Raw genomic sequence first — 17,363 nt, 5'->3', positions numbered from 1 at the left:
GAAAACTGCTGCGTGATTGTTCATTTAAGAGGAGCTGCAGATGGTCAGACTGTGTAATGCACAGCCGAGATGTTCTTCCAGGTGCGCCACAGAGCATGATGGGATATCGGTCCTCATGTTGTTGTTATTGTGGTACATCGTCATTCCTCTGAAGCAGGGAGGAACTGCAGGGGTTTGTGACTTGATGAAAAGCTAATAATTCATTAAAACATAAATATGTAAAGTCAAAATAAAACTTTCTAAAAAGTAAATCATAAAAAAATAACGTTTTCAAAGAAAAAAAAAAATACTTCATAAAAATAAATCATAAATGTAAATAATTTAAAGAATTAAATCCTATATATGTAAAGTTAAAGTGACATTTTAAAATAAAAACATTCCAAATAAAACACTAAACTTTAATTTGGTCATAAATGTATATCATTTAAAACTCTTAAAACACTGTTTATTAAAATAAAAACAATCTAAATAAAACCCTAAACATTAGTTAATTTGTAAAATTGTATATTTAAATAAATGTAAACAATTGAAAATAGCTTTATTAAAATAAAAGCAATCAAAATAAAACACTTACTAGAAATTAATTAAATCCTAAATAAGTTAAAGTAATTCTGAAGTAAAACAATCAAAATATAACACTAAATAAAAATGAATTAAATCATAAAATGGAAACACATAAAATAATGTAGAATGATTAAAAACGCAATTTGTTCAATCATAAAAAAGTGAAGACAATTAAATATTTGTAAGGAAAAATAATAAAAAAAAGAACTAAACATTCATTAAATCATAAATGTGCATAATTAAAAAATTTAAAATAATAATTTAAAAATAAAAACTGTCAAAATAAATCACTTACAAAAAAATTAAAATTATAATGTAAACAAAGTAATTTTAATATAGAATTAATTTAATTATAAATTACTTATAATTATTTAATTATAATAAGTTGTGAAAAAAAATAGTTTATTTGCATTTCATTTGATTATTAACTGTGAATGTGTTAATGAATGTGTTAATGAAATGGAAAATCTCAGGGAGACTTTAAAAAAAAAAACTTAATATCCTTTTATATATATATATATATATATATATATATAAGCTCAAAGGAAAAAAGTTTGTATCTACTAAATAGAAAGTCAAATTCAGAAATGGACACACTTATTGTTGTGTTCCATGCATGTTAATGCACATTAGAGGATGTTGTGTGATGCTCCCAGTGCAGGCAATGTCAAATCAGTGTGTAAATGTCAAAACGAGCAGTTGAGGTTCTCCCACATGTGAGTCTGGTTCCAGCGGTGCGTTTCTCGACAGTCTTACGTAAGACTTTGATTCTAAGAAAGCTGGCAGTGTCCCTGAGCCCTGCGGCGAGCCGGCGCATTGGACGGAGATCAGTACGGCGTTTGGCGAGCCGTACCGATGCTAACGCTGAGGGAGATCCCGCTGCAGAGGAGGAGTCTGGGATGCCGGAGGAATGGATGCATTTCAAAGAAAAAGCATCTCAGTTTTCAGGCTAAATCAGCCCACTCAGACTCTAACTGGGCTTTTTCTGTCCTCTGGGTGTGTGGGAGCTATTCTGAGCCGCTGTTTCCACATGAAGTGCTGCGTAAGATATAATATCAACGCAGCCTTACCAGGACAAATGTGTGGCTCCTACTGTTACTATTTGTAGTTATTTTAAAGTGTGATCTACTTGGATACTGGTTTGGTTTGTTTTGTTTGTTTTTGTTTTGGTTGAGAATATATGCTTTGTGCATTGGTTTGTTAATTGGTGGTGCTTGTTATTTCAGAGTAGTTTTCAGCACTTAATGCTCATTTTCTGACGCCTGTAGCGGTTTCATTTCAGAGCCCATATTAACACATTGCAGTTTGTGATCAGTGCACAATCACAGCCTGCTATACTGCGTGTTGCTAGCTGATATGAAAATGCCCTCTAAAGCTAATTATCTACAATACATTTCATGGCTTTTCTAAGAAGCATTTATAATAGTTCTCAGTCACACACTACTGGTTGCTATGTTATTATTTATGGCCATAAAAGGAGAAAAGAAATGTTAAACCAGAGAAAATGGCATTTGTTTCTGTTTTTGCTGACGTTCTGCAGATGAAACTGCTGACAGTAGTTTAGAAGGCCATTGAGATGTTCGTCAGAGAAATGTACATGGATTTGTTTCCTGGATGCAGGTTACAATTAGTCCTCCATTAAAATTACTTTCAATATCAAATCTCCCGTCAGCGTGATTTAATCTAGCAGAACTGAATCATACAATCTGTAATAAACAGACACAGTGATCAAACCCTGAAGGAAGGGTTTCCCTGATCGCTGACTTAATTTCCTCATAATGGGAAAGAAACCAAGCATAATTTTCATGATTGTCAGAGAGAATCTTCTGAAATCAGCCAATTAAACATCACATGACCTTTCATGTTCTGACGGCTGCTGTGAACTTTCATTCTGCATCTGAGTGATTTCTGTTTGGCGAGAGCTTAAATTAATTATGGCTTCATCAATTATTGTTTGTGTTTTCTCAAGAGAAGAACAAGAAATGGCTTCATGTGCAATATTCATGCTGTTGGTTCATAATTTCTGTAACTTTTATAACTTGGTTTAAAGCCACGTTTAATTTGGGGTTAAGCAACGTTTCACACTGTCTAAATTTGAAGATGGTTGTTAGTAACATTGTAACCCTGAGTTCACACACACCGTGAACACACACACAGCAGTGAACACACACACACCGTGAACACACACCCGGAGCAGTGGGCAGCCATTTATGCTGCGGCGCCCGGGGAGCAGTTGGGGGTTCGGTGCCTTGCTCAAGGGCACCTCAGTCGTGGTATTGAGGGTGGAGAGAGCGCTGGACATTCACTCCCCCCACCTACAATCCCTGCCGGCCGGAGACTCGAACCCGCAACCTTTGGATCACGAGTCCGACACTCTAACCATTAGGCCACGACTTCAAGCAGTTGCATAAATAATCACATGCTGTTTAGTTTCAGCGTCTGAGGGGAATTAGTTAATTGAAGTCATGAAGAGACTATTTTATTTTACAATTTTAATACGAAAAGTCAGTTTTAGGGCAACTGTTAAAACAGTGTCCAATCAGTGTTATTTACTGTGTAAATATGAAAACACCCTCTAAGAATTGCAGTGGTGTGTGAAATGTTTAACCCTTTGAGAGGGTTGGATAAAATCAGTGCAAATTCAAGCTCTTCATTTGTAGTTGTTTTTGATCATTTTCTGAACCAAGATTAACTTTTTGTTTTAGTGTTTTGTAATTCACATGTTCCGTTTTTAATTGTTTACTGGCTAGAAATTTGTTTAAAATGGAGTGAAAATCTCTTTATTTGAACTGCATTGGTGCTTTAGATTAAAGCATCTCAAACGTGAGTGAATCACCCAGAACACTAACTTGACAATTGGCTGGTTTTTATTTTTTGGGGCTTGTTTCTTTTGAAAGCATATCTGTGCTGATCACAGGAGGAAACCCCAAACAGAGCCGAGTCAAGAGTCGCTCCATTAGAGGATGAGAGCGCCGCTGTGATTCAGAGCCCGTCCTCTGATGGTCTGATGTGTCATGATGGTTTGTTTCATGTGGCGGCAGCATCAGTCCCTGACATCCTGATGGTAGCGGGTGATGCTTTAATTAAAGCTGCGACGGACCTCACACACGCACACAATCAGATAAATGGACTGCAGCAATTTCAGAAACCCATTTCACGTCCTCTTTGCTCAAATTGGGGTGAAGGATGTTTGATGCTTCTGTCATCTCCCTCTCTTATATATAGTTTTAAAATATATAGTTTTGAGCGGAGTAGATTTTGCATTTCATGAAGGGAACTTGCTGCCATGATGCTGAGGTGTTGTTTGTGATTGTTAGTGTGTTGTTAGGGCATTTGAGTGACTAAGTTAGGGCTGTGCAAATAATCGAATACAATGATAATGCGCATCTCGTCAGTAAAGCCGGTTCTGTGATTAGTAGTTAATCTCCTTCACCTGCTTTCAGATGGAGCGGCATTTAATACACAGAGCCTTAGTTTGCTGACAAGCTACGCAAATGAATCGAATTCGATTTTGAACACAATATTGCCGCTCCATCTGAAAGCACGCGAAGGAGATTAACTACTAATCACAGAACCAGCTTTACTGACTAGATGCGCATGATCATCGCATGCGATTATTTGCACAGCCCTACTGTTAGTGTGTTGCTAGGGTGTCTGAGTTGTTGTAAATATGTTACTAGGGTGTTTGCTGGTTGTTTGTGTGTTACTAGGGCGTCTGAGTGGTTGTTATTGTGTTGCTAGTGTGCTTGACTGGATATTAGTGTGGTTTAGGGTGTTTGACTGGTTGCTAGGACGTCTGAGCGGTTGTTAGTGTGTTGCTAGGGTGTCTGAGTGGTTGTTAGTGTGTTGCTAGGGTGCTTGACTGGTTGTTAGTGTGTTACTAGGGTGTCTGAGGGGTTTTAGTGTGTTGCTAGGGTGCTTGACTGGTTATTAGTCATTGGTAGCTATTAATCATATTCTTTTATTATGTGTCCTGTCCTGTTGTTGTCTTTCTGTTGCACTGTGTAGCTTCTGTTACTATAACAAATTCCTCGTATGTGTAAACATATCTGGCCAATAAAAGCTCATTCTGATTCTGATTAGTGTGTTTTGGGGTGATTGACTGGTTGTTAGTGTGTCGCTGTGTGTTTGCTGATCATGTCTCTGTGACCGGTTATCTGTATGTTGTGGGTTTCTCCTTCACTGTGTGTCTGTGGGTTTTATCGCACAGCAGATGAAAATCTCTCTCTGCTTGACTTCAGTGTGAATCTGTGTTTTGTTGATCTGGAGTTATGAAGGTATCAATCAAGGTTTTCTGAGGCTGCCACTTTTTTCAATCTATATTGACTGACAGGCTCTTTCAGGCTTTTCATGTTGCATTTTGTAATTGTAGTGCAGGTCAGTGTGGAAAAATTAAATTGGTGCTGCTCTGGGCTGATATCTGGATGTCAGTTTTTGTATGTTTCTTTGAAATTTGCTCATTGAAAATCAAAATTGGTCTTGCAATGCAAATAATTTTAATAGTTGCATGATTTTCTTCATTTTGAATGAAATCTGAGATTGACTGATACTCCTGTGTGTTTCAGTCTGTTCCAGCATTACTGTTATGCTCGTGGAGGGATGCGACACACATCATATACCTGCATCTGTGGAAGGTAAACACACCAGCAAACACAAAGCATTAGAAAACTCACAAATCAGCCACGTGCAGAAAAAAAAAAACCGTTCCGGTCAGCAGCACAGAGAATGTTGCTGTAATTACTAATTGTTCTTTTTGAGTGTTACACAAACAGCACAAGACCTTACAGTGCAATAACAGACCAGATGAAATCATTACAGCTCTGTCTGTGTGTGTGTGTGTGTGTGTGTGTGTGTGTGTGTGTGTGTGTGTGTGTGTGTGTGTGTGTGTGTGTGTGTTTCTCTGAGAGGCTCTTAGTGTCAGATATCATTCTGTGTCCAGAGCAAAAGCACATCTTGGATTACAAAGTTAATTCACAGCAAACATCTGGATGGATAAATACATTTCAGACGTGTTTTGGATTCAATTCAACTTAAATACATAGTTCACTTAAAAATGTTTGTTAACCTGCAAAAGTGTAAAACACTCTATAACAGTGTAGTGCATGTGGTGTGTGCATTATTTTCCAAGTGTTTTGCAATCATATGATTGTGTGTGATGAACAGACTTAAATTTAAATCCTTTTTTCACTGCAGATCTGAAATCTTTTTCATGCATATTCAAACCTGCCACATCACGATCAGTTATAATACAAGATATTCAGTCAATAACAACCTAAATTACAGGTTTTGTTTTTTGTGGGAGTCAAGTGTAATTTTATATCTGAAAATACAAATCCAAAAGGAGGCTCAGTATTAATGTGACCACTATTGAACATAGAAGCATTGCAAAACTTCACTGTACCACTTATGCATTTCCATCAGTGGGAATAACTCCTCCGTCCTGCATTACGGACACGCCGGGGCTCCCAATGACAAAACCATCCAGGATGGAGACATGTGGTGAGTTGTTTCAGTCAGATTTGTTCTGTATCAGATGTTGATTGACGCTGGTTTTTCAGTCAGTGTTGTGTTGAATATTTCTCTCTTCAGTAGTTCAGTCTGCATCATCTCTTTAAGAGCAGTCGCACACTGACCCCTGCTGGACAGCAACTAGAAAGACATTTTTTTCCAAGCATGATGAGAAAATCATGATGAATTATTTACAGTTGCAGCTAATTTACTACAATCAGAGCATCTAATTTTATATTTACATCCAGAGTCATCTATTTTATATTACAGTTTAAAATAATAATAATAATTTAAAAATCATTTTTAAAACCAAAACAGGTAACTGGAAGTTTTTAATTTTTTCATAATTCAAACTTATATATCCATACAAAGAATAATTAAAGCAATACCTAGATGTGCAGAATTTCTACCAACATTTGAGTATTATAATGATTTTTTTTCCAGTGTCAAAACTATAAAGTATGCTTTCTATGTTTATTTTTTTCCCTCTTTGTGTTCTATGAAACTTTTTTTTTGTAATATCCTGTACATTGAGTTCTGTTTGTTTGTTGAAAGCTGTAATAATAAATAAAAAATAAAAAAATGCATTGTAAAAATGTTAAACAATTAAATAAATGTAAATGTTAATATCACTATAATAGAATAGAATGGAATAGAGCAGGAATACTCAGTATTTGATGTTGTCACCAAATCATAAAACTAAATCCAAACCATAGAAGTGGCTTTAGATCTGAACTCAGGCTGTTTTGAAGGAAACGTTTCCTGTAAAAACTCCTCTTTTCCTGTCTGATTGTGTTCCTGGCAGTCTGTTTGACTTGGGCGGTGAGTATTACTGCTACTCCTCTGACATCACCTGCTCTTTCCCGGTCAACGGCAAGTTCACCGCAGACCAGAGAGCCATTTATGAAGCTGTGCTGAAGTCCTCCAGAGCCGTGATGGCCGCCATTAAACCAGGTACAAACACAGAGCCGGTTAAAATTCTAACTGCTCTCAGACTACAGAGACAAAAAAAGGCAACACAGTATGGAGGAACTGGTTGGATTCTGTTTTGACACCAAACTTACTAGTTTTTTGAAAGAAGTCTCTTCTGCACACCAAGGCTGCATTTATTTGATAAATTATGCAGTAAAATTGTGAAATATTGCAGTTTAAAATAACTGTTTTCCTGTGATCAAAGCTGTATTTTTTGAGTCTTCAGTGTCGCACGATCCTTCAGAAATCATTCTAATATACTGATTTGCTGCTCAAGAAAGATTTCTGATTATTATCAGTTATCATCATATTTAATTTTTCATGATTCTTTTATTAGTGTAAAGTTCAAAAGAACAGCATTTGTTTGAAATCGAACTCGTCTGTAACATTATAAATGTCTTTATTGTCACTTTGATCAATATAATGCATCCCAGATGAATTAAATATGAATTTCTTAATTTCCAAACTTTGAACAGTAGTGTATGTTGAGATTTGAGATGTATTATTGAAGAATGCTCCTCCTGAAAGAACAAACGGACGCTGTCTCTGATTGAGCGCTGAATCCTCAGCTGTGAAATGACCTCTGACCTCAATCTGATGACGGTCTCGGCTCAGAAAAGTCTCTGATTGTTCCCTGATGCCCAGGTGTGAAGTGGACAGACATGCATCGTCTGGCGGACCGGGTTCACCTGGAGGAGCTGGTGAAGATAGGGATCCTCTGTGGGAGCGTGGAGGAGATGCTGAAGGTTCACATGGGCGCTGTGTTCATGCCGCACGGTCTGGGTCACCTGCTGGGCATCGACGTCCACGACGTGGGAGGATATCCAGAGGTCAGTTCTGATCACAACAAAAGAGCAAGAGATTTACTCAAACAGCAAGCTCAGTTTCTTTTTCCCCTGAAGTTCTTATATAATGTTAGAGGTGCTTAGTGTTGGAACCAAAGTCTTAAGCGATATGCATCATTTTAATATTAGAAGTTAAGACACATCAGCTAATAATAATTGTGTGTCACTACTGTACATCACAATATTAGAGGCCTGGTTGATTTTCAGTTTTTATCAAAGATAAATCTTAAAATGTATCCAATAAAGTTGGCTTTTTATTTTTATTTCCTTTTATTTTATTTTTATTATATAATGTAACAAATAAACGCCAAAATGTAATGAATTCAAACCACTTATCAGTTTTCACCGAAAAATTATTTATTATTTTCAAATAACAGGTATTAAACATACTGTACTTGATTTTACCCACATGCATGAAAGTGGGTCACATAAAGCCAGATACTGTACTTTATAGCAAATCTCAGCTGCTTGAGTGTTCGTCTTCACATGGAAACTATATTATTGTCCGGTTCTAAACTGCTAATTGCCACTATAAGACATGAAGATATTATAATAAATATTAACATTATACATTTCTGAAAAACTGAAGCCATGTTTATTTTGAAAAGCGCTATACAAATTGAACGTTTGTGTGCTAATATTGTAGATAACAATCATTTTTTTTCATATTATATCAAACTATGAATGATGTTTTCATAGTAATCAAACTTGTTTATCTCAAAAGATCAAGGGAAATATTTTGAACAAAAATATATGAACTGACTGTATAATGCAAATATTTAAGTGCCAAAATCAAATCCAACATCCAGCTACATTATATTCAAATGTATTACATTTGTAACATTTTTAAATAATTAAACAAGCATTTAAACATCAATATTTTGAACTGTTAAAATAATTTTTTTAATTAACTGAACAACATTTCAATGCAAAAAAATAAACAAAATATATGTTTGGCCCGCTGTGGTTTGGAAGGAACGTCAGGCTCTGTCTGATTAAACCCAGTGTTCTCCTGGTGTCTAAGATAACCCGCAGCAGCGGTTGAAGTGTGGGGTGTGTTTCAGGGCATCGAGCGCATTGACGAGCCGGGCCTGAAGAGTCTGCGGATGGGCCGTGTGGTGCAGGAGCGCATGGTCCTCACGGTGGAGCCGGGAATCTATTTCATCAACCACCTGCTGGATAAAGCGCTCAGCTCACCGGCGCAGTGCGGCTTCATCAATAACGACGTCCTGACACGCTTCCGCGGCTTCGGCGGGGTCAGAACACATCAGACTTATTACAAACAAACCAGTTATATGTTCCAGCAGATGCACTTGATGGACATTTACAGATGCACATCAGAATTATTACAAATAAACTAATTACTAGTGCCGTCAAACAATTAATCGCGATTAATAGCATCCAAAAGAAAAGTTTTGATCACATAATGTATGTGTACTGTGTATATTTATTATGTAATAGATGCATGTATATATTTCAGAAAAATATGTTGTTTACATATTAAATATATTATTTATTATATAAATTATATGCACGTAATATTTTCAAAATATATACTGTATGTGTGTTTATATATACATAAGTATACACAGAAAACACATATATTATGCAAACAAAAACTTTAATTTTGCGATTAATCTTTTGACAGCACTACAATTACATATTTCTTGATCAATCCATAACTGAGCCTTATTTTCTGAAACACCATGTCATTTTTACTGGTAATTTTGTTACCAGTTATAATATGCTATAATTTATGCATAATTACAGATAAATTAAATGCCTATAAAATACACTGTATATTTTTATTATATTACTTTATCAAAACCACTAAAGCTCCATTGTTTCAGATGTTGTAAATACTGTAATTTATGTACAATTAATTATATAAATATATAATACACATAAAAACATTATATATATATATACGTATGTATATGCATGTGTGTGTTTATATGTTTTATCTTCATATAACTTTTTAACCAAAAGCTCAAATTTTTACACTGTTGGTTCAGATGTTATAAATATACATTTCTGAAAGTTCAAACTTTATTTTTATGAGTATTGATAATCGTGTGTGTCTCTCTCCCTCTCAGGTGCGTATTGAGGATGATATCGCGGTGACGGCTAACGGTGTGGAGCTGCTGACCTGCGTTCCTCGAACCGTGGAGGAAATCGAGGCCTTCATGGCGGATGAAACGTCCAAACCCTTCAGTCCCATCAGCAGCCAGAAACTCTGAGAGATGATGATGATGATGATGATGATGATGATGACAACAACGACACTCCTTCAACATATCAGACTTAAACCTGTATCTAAGTAAAGGAATATCTTTGAAATTTCACTCTATAAAGGGAAATCAATCACATGACAACTGTTGTTTGACTTCTCTGATGTAAGTCAGCTAATTAAATTACAGGATCATTTATGCTTTCATGTAGCAGCCATGTAACAGTTTGTGCTTTCATTTTCAGAGTTTGATATTCTTAATAAAAGCAGCTCTGAACTTTGTTTAGCCTGAATTAATTCATTTGCATTATATTCTGTACTCTTTTTGCAAGTTTGTAAGACAATGCAATTGCAATTTTTAATAAAGGTCTGATTTTTCTAGCATCATTTAGAATCGTGTGCAAATTGTTATTTACTAATTCTGAAAATTCTGTCATTTAAGTCCCATATGATGTGTTTCTGTCAAACTAAAATGGATGGAATAGCAGAAAGCAAAGACGAGGAGAAAAATCCACACTCAATATGACTGCAGGAATGAAGCGCTGTGTTTCAGTTTGAAACAATCACCTTTTTTATTTTTTACCTCAAGTGTTAATACATGATTTCACCTAAAGAACCTCTATATGTGAGCCTGGAGCACAAAACCAGTCTTTAGTCGCTGGGGTATATTTGTAGCAATAGCCAACAATACATTGTATGGGTCAAAAATATTGTTTTTTTTGTACCAAAAATCATTAGGATATTAAGTAAAGTTCATGCTCCATGAAGATACTTTTTTAATTCCCTACTGTAAATACATCAAAACTTCATTTTTGATAAGTAATATGCATTACTAAGGTCTTCGTTTGGCCACCTTTAAGGTGATTTATTTCAATATTTGGATTTTTTTGCACCCTCAGATTCCAGATTTTCAAATAGTTGTGTATCGGCTAAATATTGTCCGAGCCTAACAAACCATACGTCAATGGAAAGCCCAGCTTTCAGATGAAATATAAATCTCAATTATGACTGATTTAGTGGTCCAGGGTTACATAAATGATCCTATTATTGATCATTGATTTGAAATGTTACTGCAGTAGATACTGGCTGTTCTTGTTTTCATACTTAATGCTTAAACCAATAGTTCTAGGGTGCTACAGCACAAAGATTGCTGTTTAGTCATCTGAATTCCATTAAATGAACTTCTTTCCAGTAAATCACCCAATGCTTCATAGCAGTGTTGTTGCATCAGTTTACATCATTAATTGTGTCCTTCTTGGTAATTCTTGTTTAAAAATAACCATCGCATTCACAACCGTGGATATTCAGGAAAAATGCCATTCTCACTGCTCAACTTACTATATCATATCTTATAAATATAAAAAACAAAAACCCATACAGGGTTGATTTTTGCTTTCATAACTTGAATTATAGGGTCATATTAGGCTTTGTCGTGTAGTGAATTCTTTTGGATAATGTTAGCTCGCATATCGTTAGAACAACGTATTATTAGCCTATCGTAGAGAAAAAAATTAAAAATATCAAACAAACTTAGGCCTATGTCTAATTCTAGAATTCTACTTCTAATCCTACTTCTATTTTGAATCCTAATTTTGTCTCACACACGTCATCATGTAGCGTTGTTTTGTTTCTTTAGATTGTTTCCAGCCGTTTGGTTGTGACTCAGCTCTTCTCGTGAAACCTCAGCTCTTCTCTGAAATGAATCAGATGAAGTGTCTTTTTCAAATAATGGCAGACACTCCTATGTTGTTCGGTCTGGTTGTGTGAGATGTTGAACTCCGTATGATTTTCATTCCTGAATGAATCATATTGGCAGAGCTGCATCCGAAACCAGAGGTCTGATATAGTCTATTCCAGGGTTCCTCAAATCTTTCCCTGGAGGGCCAATCTGCTGCAACCCTGATCAAACTCACCTACCTGTGATTTTCTAATGATCTTGAAGACTAAGTTGAAGTTACAGCTAAACTCTACTACAGCCAGATGTGAGGATGCCTGGTCTATTCCTTATCAAACCATCTAAACCAGATTTGCACTGCATCTGCAGGAGTGAAGAAGGTAGAGACATATTTGTTTGTGCACATGGTCCAAAAAAAAGTCTATTCGGGGCAAACTTGTGACCATCAGGAATATAGAAGCCCAGCTGATGCACAAGAATAAGACAAGACATTATTTAAAACTATCACATGCTGAAACTGATAACAGAAATGCAAAGAACATCAACTCAGGGTTTATGAAAGTACAGTGTGAAACTTCAAAACCTAAAAATCAGGATTCATTCTTAACCCAGGATAAAAACTGAATAGTGAAACATGTCAACCTGAGTTTAGAACGACCCAGGGTTATCTTGTGAAAAGCCATATAAAGTAGAATGATTTTACCATAGTACTCTTTGGTTATCATTTGGTACTGTGGTATATATTGTAGTACCATGGCTTCAGTTTCTGATTCACATGGACAAACCAGTCTGGAGACACGTGTTCATCTGTGAAGTCCATCAAATATATGCAGACTAAACTATAGCTCCTGTCACCTTACCTTTGGTTTGTACAATCACAAGGGTTTATAAGGATGAGGAGGTTAACAATCTTCACACACTAGCACTGACTAGAAATAGCAGCAGCCAGAAACAGTGATGAAGGACAAAGTGCTGACAGTTCAGATGAAAATGAAGAAAGAACTCATGGTCTAGAAGATAAAGATCTTGAAAACAAAACAGAAGAGCTGGATGCAAAAATAGATCTGAAAAAGAGGCAGAAGGTTTGTTGAAAGCTGAAAAAAACAAACTAAAAGGTGGAAGGATTAAAAGAAGAGCTAGAAATAGATGCTCTAGAAGAAAAGAAAAAACAAAGCTAGAAACAGAAAACGAAGCTCTAGAAAAAACAAACATAGTGTGTTTCTGTATAAACCTTATATTTCTTTATACAGTAAATCTTAAAATCTTGACTACAACAAATATCAACAGACATATTCACTAGCTGTTACTACACTCTTAACACACCATTATGTGTCCAACTGGGACAACTAGCCCCAGCCTATTTTGTTGTTGTGCTTATATATTGTGTATATATGTGCTTATATACAAATTTCTTATGTAATACCTTTTGATAAAATGACACAATATATCAATAAAACCTTCACCTTGTCAGACTGTTTTACATGTAGAATTTGCACATTTTGCACAAAATTTCAGAGAAGCAGTATATTGTACGAAGTAATGTGCATTTTTCTGTTTTACATCTCTAAAATATAGAATTGGGTAGAGTGTGTGTGAGTAAAAATATATATTTTTAAATCCTTGTGTATTAGAATACAAAGAATATCCTCTATTAAATGGTAGATCACCTGAGTACAGGTGTGACACGTGTGCATTGCTTTGCATTATTGTGTTTACCTCGCTATATTTTCATCAAGGCAAATGAGTTGAACAAGTAGATGCTTTTTGAAGTACAGTACTTCAGTATCTTGCAACTTGAAATTTATAAGAAAGGAGAACTAGCACCTCAAACGCACCGTGCCATCCTACAGCAAACTGTCTTTGTTTTTGTTTAGAAGGGTTGTGTGTTGGCATTGGAATATACGAAGACACTAGACTGAATGTACAGTCTTTAGATGGTTTCTGTCAGTTTTCTCACTCTCGAGTCTATATGTACAGTGGATCTCCCACCAAACGTCCCAAAAGTCGTGTTTACAAGCTACCAAGCTGATAAAGTGAGAAAGTTTAAGAAAGAAGGAACAACTGGATTTATCAAAGGTCAGCACGTTAGTGACAGTACATCTTTAAAAGACATTTAATTCCTTATCTAACAAGCCTATGGAAATCATGTTTGCTGGATGAAAAGTTACTGCAGTAATTTGGTGGAAATAGTAAAATGATGGAAACTTTAGGCTTGTCTCCAATAGAATAATTGTGATACTTCTCTCATCTTTCTAAACCTTTTTAAATCTTCTCTTAATGGTTAAAATATACCAGGCATGATGTTTCCTTTTCCAGTAGAGAGACACACTCCTGCATACAGTATGTTGAACAGTCTGGGTATGTCAGATGAGGGATATGTCTATAACTTGATCTTTAAACGTGAATGTGTCTACAGTATTTATTTCATAAGATAGGACACAACACTGACTTTAACCCCCAGGCACCACTCTTAAGTATGATTAATACAGTTGGTATAATAGGCAATACGGTTTTTGAGTCTCTGTGGTCTGGTGGATGATTTGGAAGGATTCTGCAAGCAGTATCGAAACAACCTTGAAATGATTAGTAGGTCTACTGAATTCTTCATGGGCTATAAATTGAAAATAATTTACATTGTGTGAATACAGTGTGTTTTGGATATTGATATTGCTATTTACCTGTTTCAGTATTATGAAGTGAAGTGACATACAGCCAAGTATGGTGACCCATACTCAGAAGTCGTGCTCTGCATGTAACCCATCCAATGTGCACACACACAGCAGTGAACACACACACACCCGGAGCAGTGGGCAGCCATTTATGCTGCGGCGCCCGGGGATCAGTTGGGGGTTCGGTGCCTTGCTGAAGGGCACCTCAGTCATGGTATTGAGGGTGGAGAGAGCGAGACTCGAGCCCGCAACCTTTGGATTACGAGTCCGACTCTCTAACCATTAGGCCACGGCTTCCCCAGTTGCTCCGTCCTGGTGGGCTCCTGTTCCGTCTTCTTCGCCCTGGTGGGCCTCTGCTCTGCCGGCCCTGTCCTGGCCTCTGGATTATGCACTTTAATATAAAAATGCTTGCACTTGCAATACTTGCTTTGTTACGATGAATAAGCAACAGTTACGAAAGCTAGGTGGCTGAATTTAATGCTATGTAATCCATCACAAAGCTTCACAAGAGGGTATACAGTGGAGAAGAAAGCATGCTGCCCCAAAACTAAAGAATAAAAGACATAAAACTTCTACCTAAAACCACGTTTACAAGTATATTGCTGTTTAGAGTTTGATTATAGAACTTGTAGCTTAGCTGATTTAGTTTTATTTTTACATTAACTGCTTTGTATTGTAACTAATAAGAAAATATAATAAAATAAGAGATTTTATTTTTGCAATTGATAGTTTTCAGTCACGTGACCGGCTCGAAGACTTGGAGGGCAAAACATCCATAGAACTGCTGCACAAGTGTGCCAATTTTTCATCTGTTTCCCAGCCGCAAATATTTAGATCACCTCTCAAAAGAATAAACAAAGGTATTTCTGAACAAAATGCAAGTTTTGGCCATTTGCAATCCATATTAAGCACCTGCGGCAATATTTCAATCATAAACAGTGCGACAAAACGTTGTAAAAATACTTAAGTGCCTTAATACATTTAAAACAGTAATATTAAAAGATTAAATTCAGTAATCACCACATTAATGATGCATAGTTTACACAGGCAATCAGATGAGGCCGGAATATGAACGCAGTCTGCTTAACGGTTCAGTGTTTTCCTTCTAATGGTTTTCTACGGGAAGCCATTTAATGTGAAACTTTGCACATTGTGTTTATATTCTGGCTTCCTCTTCTTGCCTGTACAAAATATAAATCATCAATAAGGTGTCCACTGAATCTCACCTTTTAATATCTGCGTTTTACTACATTATTACTTGATGCAATCTGCAGAAAAATAGCTGGCGGTCAGTGGAGCAAAGCTTTGTTTCATAATTATAACTACAAACTGAGCCTCAAACAAGAACAACCACAACGGATTCTTCTACTTCATTCCTGAAGAACTTTAACCTGCCGACTGGTGAGTAGGCTACTGACTTTCCTTACCCTACCTGAATAATCATAGGGTTAAAGGTGTAAGATGAAAGGACACAAGGAGCAGGTGGAGACATGTTCATCTGGGTACAGAATAAAATATGTGCTGACTGAACAAAAGTTCCAGTTGTAACACTCCACGTAATATATGCCTCGGAGAGTACACCAAAACAAAGAGGGAGATGTTCCTTCCACACCAGAAAGAGAAGAAAAATAAATAATAGCTACTCAAAATCCGTGTCAGACACCCCCCAGTGTATTTTACAATTAGACAACTTTTACAGAACAACACAGCCAGTGCAAAACAGGAGACGAGTTTATGGTAATGTAAATAGTCTTTGAGTCCAAAAAAATAACATACAAAGTTTGAATCAGTCCCACTGGTGTATGTCCATAAATGAATGTCCGAGAGCAGATACAATGCAACATCCGAAACTCACTGAAATCACCACATTAGGGGCAATTTATTTACACAGTTTTTCATTTATTTTTGGCCCCTTTTTTTCGCCTCTGTATGGGTGTGTGTTATCCCCGGATGAAGTTGTCTCGCGAGTTTCTGCACGTCACCGTGTCTCATGGTTGTCACGTGACCTTAATACAGAAGTTTTTACTTCATAGTGTTAGGTATTTAAATAGGGATAGTACTGACTGACACTATGGAACAGTGCCCAGGTGATGTCACTCACCTGTGAATAAGAAGGCGGGGTATATGATTAGCGGGGCTCTTAAAAAACGAGGATTCACTTTATGGACGAGGGCTCTCGTTGCCCCTTTTGTTGTTCTCCCCTTCCTTGTTTTGTGATAAGATTTTGTTTTTGCTCCGGAAATTGTCACCACCACTGTGCTTTACAAAAATTACAGAAAACTTGAATGAAAACTATATCTACACATGCTTGTGTTGGACCTAGTACTCGGATACCCAGAAGGAACGCAACCAGGCCAGAGTGAAGACGAACTGTTTATAGATGAGTGCCTTCTCTCTGGGCGTTTAGTAGCTGACATACACATCTCCATACACGCATTTTGGAAAGGACTGACTCCCACGTTATTTGCATCATGTAGGGAAAGTTGTTTGTTGCGACGGGAAAAATGATAATAATAATAATAAAACCCCTAGACTGGCCGTATTAGCTGTTTGTTTAGTAACAATAGGTAGCTTACCGGTGTTTAGGAGCATTTGTGCTCGTTCTGCTCACTTTTGCCTGGGCTTCAACGTGCAAGTGGATTACTGACTGAACTGTTACACTGCCGCCTCACTTGTGGAGTTTTTGGACTTTGGATTCCCATACACTTGTCTCCTATTTTGCTCTAACTGCTACTGTTGTTCTGTAAAAGTTGTCTAATTGTATACGGCATATTACACAGAGTGGCACTGTTATCTTGTCTTGCACAATCACGTTTATAAGCGTGAGGTGGGAACAAGAGGTTTTAAACAGAACCTTCACACACCAGGAGACTGAGGGTGTTTATCAGCCTGTTTTCGTT

At 36.7% G+C, this 17,363-nt stretch overlaps 1 protein-coding gene across 2 annotated transcripts in view; it reads left to right on the top strand.

Annotated features, from left to right (window-relative positions):
- Window positions 1–10,503, top strand: part of LOC306888027 (xaa-Pro dipeptidase-like) — a 75,928-nt gene extending 65,425 nt beyond the window's left edge. For both annotated transcript variants that reach the window (XM_079446121.1, XM_079446122.1), the window contains exons 10-15: window positions 5,130–5,198; window positions 5,986–6,063; window positions 6,878–7,026; window positions 7,690–7,874; window positions 8,954–9,145; window positions 9,986–10,503. In XM_079446121.1, the coding sequence (XP_079302247.1) occupies window positions 5,130–5,198; window positions 5,986–6,063; window positions 6,878–7,026; window positions 7,690–7,874; window positions 8,954–9,145; window positions 9,986–10,129 (817 nt within the window). In that variant the 3' untranslated portion in view covers window positions 10,130–10,503. The remainder of the gene's footprint in view (window positions 1–5,129; window positions 5,199–5,985; window positions 6,064–6,877; window positions 7,027–7,689; window positions 7,875–8,953; window positions 9,146–9,985) is intronic.
- Window positions 10,504–17,363: the final 6,860 nt, after the last annotated feature.

Source organism: Barbus barbus (genome assembly GCF_936440315.1).
Source record: "Barbus barbus genome assembly, chromosome: 22".
In the NCBI taxonomy this organism is placed as follows: domain Eukaryota; kingdom Metazoa; phylum Chordata; class Actinopteri; order Cypriniformes; family Cyprinidae; genus Barbus; species Barbus barbus.
The sequence above is the reverse complement of the archived record's forward strand: the minus strand, read 5'-3'. Positions and strand labels throughout refer to the sequence as shown.